Source organism: Gymnoscopelus braueri (assembly GCF_963280865.1).
Source record: "Gymnoscopelus braueri genome assembly, chromosome: 8".
NCBI lineage: Eukaryota > Metazoa > Chordata > Actinopteri > Myctophiformes > Myctophidae > Gymnoscopelus > Gymnoscopelus braueri.
This window is the reverse complement of record NC_137609.1, coordinates 20089050-20104790: the sequence shown is the minus strand read 5'-3', so window position 1 is coordinate 20104790 and position 15741 is coordinate 20089050. Positions and strand designations below refer to the sequence as shown.

General features: G+C 40.1%; 1 protein-coding gene across 1 annotated transcript in view; it reads right to left on the bottom strand.

Annotated features, from left to right (window-relative positions):
* The window catches only part of igsf9bb (immunoglobulin superfamily, member 9Bb), a gene marked incomplete at both ends in the record, with an annotated part of 136344 nt that overhangs the window by 93879 nt on the left and 26724 nt on the right, over positions 1–15741 (bottom strand). The window contains one exon of the mRNA XM_080434541.1: positions 10575–10766. Within this exon, the coding sequence (XP_080290667.1) occupies positions 10575–10766 (192 nt within the window). The remainder of the gene's footprint in view (positions 1–10574; positions 10767–15741) is intronic.

Here is a 15741-nt window from a genome sequence, read left to right as displayed (position 1 = left end):
ACTATTCTACCACTGTGATAAACAATGTCCCAACTAGGGTTGCACACAGTGTCTGTAAAATCTGTCAACCCATCAAAGCAGACATGACTTTGACTTGGTGATTCAAAGTAAAGATCAAACGCCCAACCGAGCAGTATTGATGATGCCATGCTTCAGGCAATCTGCCAACCGCATCATAACAGATGGTGTCTAGCAATATGGACTATAGGCTAAACAAAGGGCTTTGGGAGGTGAACACCGGCTCAAAACGTCAACATTATCAAAGCCTGACAATCCCCTGGTAATCCTAACCCTATCCTTTCCCCCATCCTTTCCACAACAAATTATATATTCCTGCCTAATTCCTGCTTTGTTAAGTCATAGTGCATCACAAACACATCAGTTAACCTCATGAACCCTAGCATTCATTCTGCCGGGAACATCCCCAAAGGTATTTGTGTAGAGCAAAAATAGGAGGGGGCCTAGTAGTATAGAGCCCTTGGGAATCCAGTCAACAAAATATATAGGGTTTAAGCGGTTAAATATTATCAGCAGCATTAGTGTGGCTGTCTCAGGGCGTAAAGACGGCCTGTGTGTGTGTGTGTGTGTGTGTGCGCGCGTGCTGGTCTGGCTATTTATAATATATATAGCAGATAATATTTAAAATCCTTATATTCATTTATAGCTCTTGAGTGTTTACAAATGTAACCTGGTGACATTTGTACACTCTGTGAGTTACAAATGGATAAATTACTGTGCAGGATGTGTACATGTGGCTTGAGTCATTTCTTTCCTCCACTGATGAATAAAACTTTGTTTTTCTCCTTGAATGACCCACATGCTCTCAATCTCAGTATCGAGTTTTCGGCTTTTTTGGGGGGGAGATGGAGCCGTTAGTCCTTAAGGTTCTCCATTCATCATTTATGGTTGATAATGTCATTTCAAAAGTCTCCTTTCCTTTTCCTTATTGATAGGGATGTGTAGGCAGATGGCTTATTGAATTTCACAACAGTGAAGGTTCTTATTATGCTTTCAGCGTAAGCATGGAAAAAATTGTCTCTTATTGTGATCTGACTGGCAATATGGCTTGTATTTAAATATAGACAACCGAGTTGCTCTGTTGTGAATGTTATGTTGGCACACTGAAAGCAAAGGGAATATTTATTGGTCCCCAGGGGGAGAGGAAATTACTTTTCTGCATTCACCCAGCAGATGGCTCTGAAGAGTGCATAGGAAGATCTGTTAGTTAGGGGTTAAGTTAAGTCTTGCTCAGGGACACTTCGACACTGGTAGAGCTGAGGGTCGAACCAGCGACTTTCTGATTCCCAGACGGCCTGTCTACCCGCTCAGCTATGGCTGCCCCAAAGCTAGCCCTGGTTCAGAGCGTTAGTGAGTTCCCTCTAACGCCCTGGAAGACCCCTCGCTCTGCGCATGTACAAGGAATTCCACTGCCCTGCCATGGGCCTTTTTGGGCAGAAAATAAAATATGTCAGCGAGACGGAAATTATTTTTATTACTCCACAGTGCCCTCTACAGATCTGGAGGATTTGCTTACCATCAACCAAAATCTGTAGAGGGCACTGTGGTAATAAAAATAATTTCCGTCTCGCTGACATATTTTATTTTCTGCCCAAAAAGTGTATTTTACAGAGTAGGTGGGGTGCTGAGAGGCCCGCGCATTCAGAGAATAGACTTTCAACAACACAAAACAGCCTTTGCTTCGGTGAGTAGCGAAATGGTTTAGTTTATTTTCACTACTCTTGAGCGCTGGCAGGGCAGTGGAATTCCTTGTACATGCGCAGAGCGAGGGGTCTTCCAGGGCGTTAGAGGGAACTCACTAACGCTCTGAACCAGGGCTACCCCAAAGCAGCATCTGACTGGCAACTCAACCACTTGAACCCAGGATCCATAATCTGGGGGGAACATTAGCCAAAAATGGCTGATCTACAGGCTATAATCCAAACCATCCTTTACAATCCCTTACAAACCAAAGGGCTACTGCAGGTATAGATAATACATTTGTTTTTAGCCTTGAGGAAACTTGAACACATATTTTAATACAGTAGATATATTTGACAATCTCTTAAGTGGTCTTTTAATCAAGGAGATATTTCTACTTGTGCTGACTTTGTTCTTCTACCACTGATTGGGAATTAACCTGTGCATCTCAATAAACCTCCATTATCTTCAAGGTCTAGTACATCACTTAATAATAACACCAAGTTCCACCTGTCACATAACACCAAGTTAAACCGCAGCCAATGAAGACAGAGTCGAAGTTTTGACCATTTACTGTTGCACTTCTTCAATGACATGATGGTGAAAACTGTAAAATAATAAACAATACAAACGTTCAGTGTCTGAGTTCTAAATTGACAGCATTGCAAACTACAATTGGTAGTGAGTAGCAAATCACACAGACGCACTTCAGAGCAATCAGCGAAATGACATACTGTACACCTGTGCGCTACACACTGCAGACAGCAGCAGACACGTTAAATAATTTACTTTCCCAAATTCTAAATAAAAATGTACAAAAACATCACAAAGTGGTCACAGTAAGTTAACATAACTGAAAATCAGCAACACAACTTACGACATTGCCTAAAATGCTTCCAAGTGGGTGTGATAGTGATGGATCTTAAAGGCTCACAGCTTTTTGTACACTGCATCAGATGGAGGAAGTTACTCTCAGTAAATACAAAGTGTTTTCAAAATAAAATGCACTGTTACACGCCTTCACAATAAAGTACTCACAAGCCTTTCTAGAAATACAAACATGTTGCATAGAATTACTACAAGTAAAAAATAAACAGAATATTTTTACATTTGCCTTTTTGTGTGCTATCATGGGTGATGGATTGTCAAAATACTTTTGAATTAGTTATGGGCAAGACCGCACTTCAGCATTGGAACACATGCTTGAGTTAGAAAGACTTAATTTAGGGGGTTATAGCAGTTTTGTGTTTTGTTACATGTGAATATACCAGCTTGTAGATCGGTAATTTTCGGTGCGCGACAGAAGCGTGCAACTAAGTATAAATCGTGCATGACTTCCCTAAACCTAATTTCTAAATGCCCAATCCTAACACTAAACCCAAGATGAATCTTTTTTCTAATTGTAAACCAATGTCTACAAATATTTTTTTAACCATGAAACAACAATTTGTTTTTTTTACTACGTGTTATTAACCACTTAAATCCTCTATACTTCAACACTTAGTTGACAGGGGTTGGCTCTGGACTTCCCCTCTACTCCAAATCTCTTTGCTGAAAATAGGCAATCTACAAGCACACATTGCAAGAAGTTGTGAGTTTGTAGATCTGCTATTTTTAGCAAATGTTCTCCCCCTCTACCTTCTCCAAGTCGACCATCCCACCCAGGCACCCATGAACCAAAATTGCATTATAAAACAAAATGACAGACATCAGAGAATTAATATACAGTAAAGTGTTACCGTGTCAATTTTCAGAGTGACTTGATGCATTACAGATCATGGCCAATTAGAAGAATCAGGTCACTGTAATAGAATGATAATGGTGTGGTTGGAACAATAGCAACACAAATATCATTATTAATATCCATTTACTTAACCTCTTGAACCCTAAGGTCCCTATTCTGGGGCGAACGTTCTCTCTACACAATTATGACCCCTAGGGGACTCCGGTCAAGGATGTATACAGGGTTTAAGTGGTTAAAATCCCACAAAAAAACAAGTCCACTTTTACAAGATTGGACATCGCTTAATTGACAGTGTCACATGCACATTTGTACAAACGCTTGAAACCCACCAGGCGTGCATGCAAGCATAAGCGCACGGATGCTGATTTTCATCCGCTCCATGTTAATGAATGCATTCTCACTGGCCGCGCACGGACGCTCCACTCGCACACGTGAAGAATTTATTTCCGCCCTGGGAGGAAATAAAGTGTGTCCAATCCACGCACATTCTCATTGAAAAGACCAGACGTCCTGCTGTGGCCAGAACAGTCGTGCACAAACCTGCGCGCACAATAAAGCGTGCGTGCGAACACTTTTTTTGTGGGTTCAAAGCGTAAGGCCATAATAGAGCAGTTAACAGGATTATGACAGCTCCCATCTAGTTCTATTGAGACAATTAATTTTCCCCTGTTCTCTTCTCTTCAACATCCAACTGCCTATAGTGCTTGACTTGTCCAGCTTGACCTTAACTGTCAAGTGTCAACCCCTCAGGTCCAACATATTGGACTCCCTGTCAAGTTGCTTTTGCTATTGAAAGTTGATATTTTTATATTATCAAAAAAGATGTTGCTAGTGACATTGGTTCCCATAATAGAGAGCTCAGATTCCAGTGTTCACACAACAAAAACAGCAGATGACAAGTTCACAAAGTGTCGCAGAGCTTGTAGATCAGCTATTTTGGTGTGTGACACTGGTGCGCAATGAAATAAGTAAATCAAGCTTATGATTAAGTGCAGATGTCTCTATTATTTACTTCTTCTTTTTTTTACATAATGATGATTTCCCCCTTTGGGGGAAAAGAGTGACTTGTGCTCATAGACTGGTTTTATATCAACCTACACTTCACCACAGTTTGTGCAAATGTTTGTGTTAAAATTGAAGATGCACATGTGTTGCTGTGTCTTCGGTTGCACCAGTACAGCCCAGAGTATAACTATTGGCTTAAATATAGCCATGAAACCTAGAGCTGTGTCTCATCAAAACTGGTGACCTAGCATTCACACGACCTCTCTGTTGATCAGTCGATTGTGTCTAGTATGCTAAAATATCGGTGACCTGACTGTAAATGTAACAAACAACCTAATGTTTCAACGGTGACTTCCAATGCAAATTTGCACGGTGTTGTGGTTAAAGGTTCATAATGCTCAAACTGGGAAATATCTCACTTTCAGCTACATTCAGCTACACAAAAAGTGTAATAGTTGTATAAGCTATTCAGAATTTCATCCCCTTTTAACGTTGATAGGGGTTGACCAATCATTGCTGAGCTACCCAGGAACGGGGTTAATGGAATTGCAGTCGTATCTGCCTCAGAGCAAGTTACAACTCAATGAAGTAGAAGGTATGGAGATAACAGTGTTTTTTGGTGGCAAGAGGTTTATTGTTTATTTCAGATCCCCCCATTAGTCACTGCCTCAGCAGTGACTATTCTTCCTGGGGTCAAACAAGGTGTGTGTGTGTGTAAATTACATACTGCACAGCTATAGATGTGTTTAAGACCTGAGACCAATTCTACAAAGGCCTTCTAAATGTATAGTTCTCAAACTTCTTCATGCCAAGGACCTCCAAAATTATATGTATTTGGCCGCATGAACCCCCATCTGAAAATGTTTTGTGCCAGGGACCCCCAGAAGAGAAGTTTTGTGTTAAAGAATTTATTAAATTATTCAAAAGTTTTCAAACACTTTCAAGATTTAGCAGCGCATTAAAAATAGCAGCGAGCCATGAAGTGACACACTGTGAGCTTGTACAGTATATCTTCTATTTTTGAGAACCACTGTTTTAAACCACTGTTCTAAATCAAGAGTCTTCTGAAAAAAATATGTTGCTATATAGCTAAAACCAAAAATGACACAGATGCTTTCCAGCATTAATTGGTTAATATACTCAAGAATTATCAAAAGAAGCAGTATAGATATAATCTTTCAGGGTCATTTTGCATTATGAGTGTGACCTATAGTGGAAATGTATTTATTTATCTTTGTGTCTATACCATTTTTCAACTTTGACTAGAAAAAGCTAGATATAGATCAGAAAACAAAATGTTCTACAGTTCCTCGAAACTTTGACAGAAGAAGGGCAAAGCAGATTTATTAGCTTACGGGAATGTCTGCAAGTGATTTTAAAATGTCACCCTTCTTTTGGAGCAGCAAATGAAGACAGGAGAAGCTTGACAGTGGATGCTGTGCCTGCTCTTGACAGTATGTTTCTTTATTCTGTCTCCCTCGGTTTCCAGACATTCATCTTCAATCGCTCTGACAACCATGGTCCTACTCAGCCACTTTTTGTTTTTCTTATTTACTCGCTTCTTATTCACATTCACATGCTACTCTCTTCCTCCCTATACAGTTAAGTGTGCCTGGCATGTCCAACTACAGTCAAGTATCAAAAGAGTACCTCTACTGTTCGGGCTTGACAAATCAAGCCCAGACATCAACCAAATCTAAAGTGTACACAATGTAAGCCTTTATGGCAGGGGTTCCCATACTTTTTCAGCTTGAGACCCCAAAAATTTGGTATCTCCCCGGGACCCCAAACTTACAGAAATATATTATGAATTAATCACATGAGCCCTGTTTAAAAAAAGTGAGATTGTAGATCTGCTAATTTAATTTAATTTAATATATAAAATAATAAAAATAAATAAATAAAAAACATTCCACAACATTCATGTCCTCCAACTGTCACTGCAAGTATCAAAGGAAGAGTAACTCTACTGTTAGGGCTTGACAAATCAAGCCCCATCAACCAAGTCTAAAGTGGACACAATGTAAGCCTTTATGGAGATGGAATGAGAAACTGCCCTGGCAGCTTTGACCATGACCCCATAACTCATTCCAGGATGCTGTTATCAGTATCAATTTGCTGCTGTATGTAGGCCTACAGCTTGATAAATTCTGGTGATACTGACTGAAACAAAGCGCCTTGTCTAGGATTAGGGTGGTACAGCAGGGAATAAATGGCTGATGATTACAGAGAGAGAACTGTCAAAATGTTAATTGTATGAGGGTCTAAGTGCATGGAGGGCAGTTCTGAATGACAAAAAGCGCATTCTTTAAAATCTATTCTGCTCTGACATGTAAAAGTGCTTAAATATTTTAGCTTGTTTTCATTTGTTTGCATTATAATCCACATACAAATCAGTGATGTAATATATTTAACACTTAAGCCCTATTAGTGAACAACATCTACAAGAAATCTCTGCGAATGTGGGGTCACGTTTCCATTTTGTTGCGTGGAACTGAGTGAGCCATTGCAGAGCGTGTATCAAGAAAGGCTAACCATGATCCTAGCAGTTTCTCTCCGGTCCATCAAGGCAGGGTTTCCAAAGATAATTGCACTCCTGCAATCTTCCCTTTAGGAAGATTTCTTTCCCCCAGCAGAATTGCAGATTTATGGCTTGGCCCCTGAATGGAATAAATTAATGACTTTTACTTCCTTGTGTCATCAACGCTATCCACTTCCAGAGGTCTTTACTTTTTCAAATAGAGTTAATTTGATATGTGTGAGGCTACGGATATTATTCCATTTCAAACCTCCATCACTGAGATTCCAACTGGAGATTCATGATGCCAGTGTGGGATTCAAGGTCCAGTATAGAGCAGGGGCTCCTACACCTTTTCAGCTCGAGATTGTGTCTCCACGGGACCCAAACATACAAAAATACATTATGAATAAATCATTTAAGCCCTATTTCTAAAACAGTGACAATAGCCAATCTACAACAACACGTCGTCTTTTTATTTCTGAAAATCTTTTTTTTTTTAATTGTTGGATTTAAAAACAAACAAACAAACAAACATACAAGCAAACAGGAAAAAAAATGGGTCCGTGACCCAAAAATAGGTCACAAGTCTCACAACCCATTATGTTTGGAAAACACTTAGGAGTTCACTTACTACTACTGAACCTTTTCGACCGTTAAGATGCATCTTGCTACTATGTCACCTTGTCAGAATGGTACTGAAGCCAAATCTTCACATTTCAATGTGAGGATGCAGGGCGATTAACATTAAAAAAAAAATCCGAGTTTGAAGTGGGAGAGTCAGTGGGCCCTGTCCTATGAGATCGCTCTCTTGTGTTCTCAATATGGGTGGTACCATTTTAGCTTGTAGATGGATATTCTACACAATACCCCTACCATACAGTTGTATGTCGTAGCTGGCCACGCCTGGCCGTTTTGTTGCTTCGTCGGCAGGGAAGGACAGGGCAGTATAGGGTGGGTGTCTTTTGCAAATCAGCAGCGCACTGCAATTGTGGGGTCAAAGAGGACCAGGATTACCGCCGTCCACTGCCCACCTGCTTGGACGAGGTTTACCAGCATATAGAGATCGCTATTTTCACGGGTCTATTTTCAGAACACTTTCGTTGATAGAGATGCAACCAGATAGACGTCTCCAAGACCACACAAACTTGCTTTATAAATGTATATGTTATGCTTGTCTGTTTTACTTTGGTATGAATCCCTCAAGCTGGGAAGAATATTTGAGTTAGTTTGAATTTGTATGGATTCTAACCCACATGTGACAATGGTTAAATGGTTGTGTCCAACAAAAACTGTTGTGTGCCATGACACACAGAGAATATTGAAGGCATATCCATACTGTCCTTCATAACAAGAAAACTGATAGGTGATCTAGATATATTATTATTATTACACATACTTTTAGGTTCTGTTTGGCTCATCGCTGAACATCATTGAACTATTTCTTAAGTTAAGTAGTGTTTGAATGAAACAGAGAATAGATATGTACAGTACATGGACGGAGAGACCAGTAGATTGTCTGCAAGTTATTGCCTTTCATAGTCAAGTGTACTCAAAGTGTACTCAGCCACATTTAATTCATCATGTACAGGTCACACAGACAGGTACGAAGGGACACAACATAACGACTTTCCGTGGACCTCCTAGACATCAGCCAGCGGACATCTGCTCAGGGTCCACTTTAGAGGTATGCGTCATTATCACGTCATTATTGTCCAGCCACATACAGTAGTTTATTTTGACGAATATGAACTGGGCTTTACATTGAGAAATGCTTCTCATAGGATCAGTGTAGAGACGTATTAAATGCGTTTGTCATTTCCTCCCAAGATAGTTTTACATCATCTATACTAGACTGCTGTAGATTTGTTGTTTAATTCCTTTTTAACAGGTCGTTCATGAAAGTCCTTGCGGTCTTGTTTCCAATGAGAACCTGTGAGCAATTGGGGTTAAGAGTCTTGCTCAGGGACAAATTTCATATCATCGGCACATATGCTGGGATAGCCTGGAATCGAACCTGGGGCAACCAGGGCCTCTGGTTCCCTAGGCGGGCTCACTAACCACTCAGCTATGGCCGCCCCCTATGTTTGATGACTCTTAACCTCTCACACAACGACATGAATTTTCTTCCATCACACAATGACAATTACTAGTACACACTTGTGCTGGGCACAGGACATTGCTCTTAAAGGTAATGAAAATAAATCATTTGATTGGTTGTGACTGAATCCACCTGCAGTATATTCAGTGTAATCCAACCCATCTCACCGCAGGGACTCTGCCCCTCTCTAGTTTAGGAAAATACCAAAAGTCCATTGCCACTCCCCACGCCAGTTCTCCAGTTTCTCCAAAATAGCGTCCCAGATGTCCCAGTCAAACCACTGTCTAAGCATTGCTTTTTGAACTGGCTATTACTACAGCCATGTAATTTAAAGTGGGTTGAAGTGCCTGGCAGCATTTACATCCATTCAAGCACATGTATGGCCACTAAAGACAATATGTCTGCTTTTCTGACTTTTGCTCCTCTTTCCCTAGTTCTGCAATATTGTACAGTACAACAACTCATTACTTTATTAATTCAAAATCAATTAACTGATGTGAAAACAAAAAGCTTCAAAATCGATTAATAGTAGTCCAATCAATCAGTTGCAGACAGCTGCTGAAATAACTAACATATATTGTAATTGCAAAAATGTATTATTACAGGATATAAGCTCACGAATATGGCACATATGGCAGAATATGTGTGTGTGTGTGTGTGTGTGTGTGTGTGTGTGTGTGTGTGTGTGTGTGTGTGTGTGTGTGTGTGTGTGTGTGTGTGTGTGTGTGTGCGTGTGTGTGTAGGGTGCAAATATCATTGAGACAGTCTACACAATGTTTACCATTATTGTTGTTTTTGAGCAATTAAATTGCAAATGATTAAATTACTTGGCTGAGGTTAAAAGACCCAAAACTAACTAACTCTTGTGCATGCATGCGCTCCCTCTATATCTCTCCCTCTTTTCATGTCTCCCTCTCTCTCTCTCTCTCTCTCTCACACACACACACACACACACACACACACACACACACACACACACACACACACACACACACACACACACACACACACACACACACACACACACACACACACACACACACACACACACACACACACACACACACACACACACACACACACACGTGTTTGCAAGCACAGAACGTTACGTTTTCACAGGGCACAATCTTACACTGCTACTTCATTCGGATTTGTGTCTCGTCTCCAATTACTTCTCAAAGCATCAAAACATCAGTGCTTTGATATCATAGGTTACTAGTACTAGCCTAAATGATATCAAAGCAAAGTTAGAACTACAGGATAACAAAAACGGTTCACAGAAAAGTTAATTCAAGTAAGATTTACCAGGATGTCTACATAAAGTTAAATAAAACAAATACTGTGTGATACTGTTATTTGTGTGGTCCAGTTGTTTTTTATTGATCGTCTATGGGCTCATATTGTACATAGTTCTGTTAATATCAGAAATGACTTAATGTGTAGAGAGCTATTCATGGTGATTGTGATTGGTCTCATATTTAAAAAGGAGGCAGCATCCTCCATCTTACCGGCATATTCCGGGTCCACATGAGGAGGGTAGAAGCGGAAGTTGATGAAGAAGGGGATGGGCATTCCATACTTGAACCACTCCACCACATAGGGCTGGCCATTCAGGGGGTGGGACACGTCGCATCCCAGGATGATGTTTTCTCCAGCGCGTGCCGTCACAAACTGGGGCTCCTCTCGCACTCCGTGGGCACCTATGGTAAGGGTTTGGAAGTAAGTTCAGAGTAGGAAGTATACAGTAGATGCTGATGCACTAGCTTGGCTCCAGTCCAGACCATAGACCCCGCCCACTCCAATGAGAGGACTGCTTAGCTTCAGTCTGATAATCAGGCTATAGATCAGTGGTATAAAGTAACTACGTACATTTACTACTAAGTAAATTTTGTAGGTACTTTTACTTTACTGGAGTATTTCCAATTGACTATACTTTTACTTCTACTCCACTACATCTCAAAATATTGTACTTTTACCTCACTACAATTATTTGAAAACTTTAGTCACTAGTTACTTTGCAGATATAAATTATTACATTATAAAACATACATTAACCACATTAGCCCTATTTTATGCCTGGGCTATTTGAAAATAGACGATCTACAAGCTCACAACGCGTTGCATCGCAACTCGTTGTGAGCTTGTAGATCTGCACTATTTTCAATCATTTAAGTACTTTTACTTTTGGTATTTTAAGTACATTTTGATACCAATAATTTTGTACTTTTACTCAAGTAAATGTTTTATTCTGGACTTTTACTTGTAACAGAGTACTTCTACATTGCAGTATTGATACTTTTACTTAAGTAAAACATTTGAGTATTTTTTCCACCGCTGCTAGATGTACTGCATTTGATCAACATTTAAATTTTACAAATATTAACAGCAACCTTCGACAATTCACAGAAGGGCTGCTTACCAACAACGTGAGGCTCGCTGGCAGCACCTGCTTTACCCTGTTCTCAGCCAACTCCCTGCCCACACTCTCAGGAAATCCCAGTAGGAGTACTGTTTCGTACCCCGGAGCAGTTCCTCATTGACAGTAACTATCGAGGAATTTCCCTGGTGAACAAATGGTAGTCTTACTGGGATTTCTTACGGGGGATTTGGCTCTAGATTGGTCAGCTGCCGTATCAGCTGATAATTGTTATCAGCCCGAGGGCTGATTCGGCTTATCACCCTCTCAATCCTTTTATCACTTTCCTCACCCAGGGCAATTAAAGGCCTGGTATGTGATGAAAATGGATATCTACTCTCACAATTATACAGTAACTCGTAAATATTAACGTGCAATCCAGAACTTTATTAGTGAATAAAACATTATTTTGACCAATCAGTATGGTAGAGTATGTTACTGTATATACAATATAACCAGTACATCTGCAGTGAGTGGTTGGAGATGGTCTCCTTACTCTTCCATTGAGAAACGCATTGCGACACATGTATTAGTACCTTGTATATCTGCTATTTATTGACTAATGTTCCCCCCAGAATGTGGATGCTGTGGTTCATGTGGTTAAGAGCCTTGTTGATAGTTAATTTGTGAAGAGAGAGGGAGCATTTCTCATTTCTCTTGTGCAACTCAATTCAAACAGTTATTGTTCATTTTAAAAGCTTTTTTCCCCTCATCTTTAAGCCGGCACCAGTTTCCCTGAAGTGTATGCCACCATATACGGTAGCCTACTTACTTAAAACATGGTTCAGCCTAAAACAACAATAATAGAATGAAGTACATAATACTGTATCTTCATTCACAGGGTAGAAAAGTCTATCAAACACAAACACACACTGGAGACAAAGCCAATGTGTTTGAACAGTAACAGTAACAGTAACAATGATACATCGTTAGACTCACTTCACCTGAGACAATGTAATGAATGGCTAGACAAAAGCTGAAGCTGATTTATAAATGTTTTATGAAACCTCTGTGTGTATGTGTACAAACACTTGAAACCTTTTTTCCAAATGAATTACTTATCTTAGTTTAATGGTGAAGCAATGTGCGAATGGTATACAGTAGCTGTTGGAATGACACATCGATCCCAGGCTAATTACAGTGTAGCTTGCCTTTATGTCCGGAAGACCAGTGTGGTAGCATTTTACCAGTCGATACAGCTAATCAGATGTATTCACTGCTCACCTCGCTGTGGCCTGTAGGGAACTAGGGGTTCACTGGGTTTTTCTGAGGCTACTGCATGCCTCACCTCTCATTAGACAAAAGCAACAGGGGTACATTGTACAAAGTCAAGTGGAGCAGGACCCAGTGTGACCTGGTCTACACAGTAAAATCTGCTGTCTTAATTTAATTTAAGTCTGAGAGTGGAAAAAAATAGACACAGAAACCTAGAGTAGAGTATAGAACAGATGACACACTTTGGGACCCACCAAAATCCCTTTTTAAAGCACTGCACCCAAACAAATTAATTACTACATGCAACTGATTTGATATAACAATATAATGGTGGTTATAAAGAACAGCTTAACATTCTTTGGTCAGTGAAATTCTTAGCAGACACTGTAGGCAGGGCAAAGCCAGTTGCCAAGGGTCCTGGAACCATCTATGATTTAAACTAGTTTAACTGTAGCTCTGGACAACAGGATCTCCATTTATGTATAGATAGATAGATAGATAGATAGATAGATAGATAGATAGATAGATAGATAGATAGATAGATAGATAGATAGATAGATAGATAGCATAGCAATCTTTATAATCTTCACCAATAAGAACAAAACTATAGTACTTCACATATTTGTCTTTACATACCTAGATAATCAACTACAATTCAAATTTCACAAGGTGACTACAATCTCAAGCCTTGGATTGTGCCGGTGAATTGCATGTCTGTAATTGGCTAGTACCCCAGTGTAGATTCCATAAGCCAAATGGACAGGTGCCCGATTGGCTAGCTTTGGTCCACAGCCTGGAGGGACGATTGCTCTGTGATCATTCATTCACAAAAGTGACTTAGTTGTCATTGATCGACTTGAAGAATATTTGGTAATTGAGGCCCTTGGCCTGTTGGCAGTGTGCACAATAAATATGCACGGGTATACCAATAGAACAGACAGACAGACAGACAGACAGACAGACAGACAGACAGACAGACAGACAGACAGACAGACAGACAGACAGACAGACAGACAGACAGACAGACAGACAGACAGACAGACAGACAGACAGTGATCTAGTGTCTGTTGCATACAGAATGGAACCGTCATAATGAGAATCCGGCCTTTGACAGGGTAAAAATCCCACAATGCCTAACTTCAAAAACTGGTAACACTATACAGTACATCGCTGTCATCCCTGGTTTGGAGATCACATTTTATCCAAAAAGCATTATGATCTGCCAAATAGTTCCCAATTAGGCCTAGCCCACACCATACTTTGATTCCAAGGGCTCAACTGATCTATGTGCAGATTATTTGCACCACTTTTGGCTTTGAGTCAGCTGAGAGATAAAACAGGAGGATGAAAGGCATTCTTTGGCTCTTAAGAAATGAAGCCATGCATTGTTTCCCCTATAGTGTACCAAGTATGGATCCTGCAGGCTTGCTCATTATTTCAATGCATACAGTATGCAATAAGAATCAATGCTATATGTGCACAATAGTGTAAATATCATGAACATAGTGTAGCCTATGTTAGTAGCCTATGATTATGTTCACTATTGCAAAAAAGAAAGTGCTTTCTTTTATTGCTCATTGAGCTATATTCCTTTTCTTTCACAAAAGAGAATTGCGAGCAGTAGTACTGCGAATAGGAAAACAGACTCATATAAAAATCCAAATGTTTAGCTTAGCAAAGAATTACAAGCTGCCTAACTTATAATATAACAAATTACATTGTCATTATGTTTCTATTCAAAAGCAGCTGCTAAGCGTTACACAAACCTAAATTATTCAACTTGCATGAGCTTTCAATTGTATATTGAGACCGAGACGAGCTTCAACAGTCATTTTGGTTTTACAGTTGCTGATAATGAAAAAGCCACACAGACTATGGTTATATTAGAATAAGATGTAATCTTCAATGTGACATTGAATCGAAACAGCCACAAATACGAGGGATGTTTCTTTGCAGCGGAGTATATCTCTAACACTGTTAAGTGGTGCAGAACAGACTCAGGATCAGTTTAGTAGGGCTACACAATATGGTGTCGTTTCAGCATCGGTAAAGGTAAATTGATCCAATCAGTCACATTTTTCATATATAATCTGGAAGAAAAACAGAATAGTCCATCACAAACATAACAATGATTTAACAACTGATGGTTAAACCTGGTCTTCCTATTTTTGGCAAAAAAAATCAGAAATTGGCAAAAATGAAGATTATATTTAGCCGGTCTACAAGCTCACAACACATCACAACGCGTTTTGAGACTGTAGATCAGCTATATTTTCGCAACTCATCATACAAGGAAGTATATACCATAGGTCTATCTACACTAAGTGGTTAATGACATCTTGGAAATTGGTCTTGCACACACATTCTGCGTTCCCAGAGGTGTTATGTTGAGATAATTGAACAACTGCCTTTCACGCTCTAATCATTGCTAGAGTGAAAGGTTCTTGATTCTTTCCAAATCGATGTACTGAACATTAGATACTATGCAGATCAGCATACTGTAAGCCAAGACAATATGTAAAATCCTGCACTATGTACAGTACATGCAACATACAAATAACAACACCCCCCCCCCAATATTGTTCAGCCCTACATTTTAGCCATCTTGCAGTAATCTTGTACAGCACTCTTACAGCACAATATTACATACACGTATTTGGATTCATCCATACAGAGCAAATGCACTTCTTACATCCATAAGAGGTGTCATACCAGAAAAGGCATGTGGATTGGTGACATACGTGTGTGTGCTCTCATGCTTGCTGTCAGCACCAGATAATAACGGGGGCCGAGCAGGAGTTCTTTTCCCAGGAGTGAAGCCCCCCCCCCACCACCACCACACACACACATTACCTCAGCACTGTGTTGATTGGCTGCTGGTGACATCACCGCAGAACGCACAATAACAGGCCTCTTGGAAGGTATGACTTCACTGTTTATACTGATGAGGAGCAGAGAGACAGAGAGGAGGGAGAGGTGAACTGCTCCCCCTCTCCCCCCTAAGGATCCAGCTCATTTACAATGAAAGACCCCGGGGAAAAGCA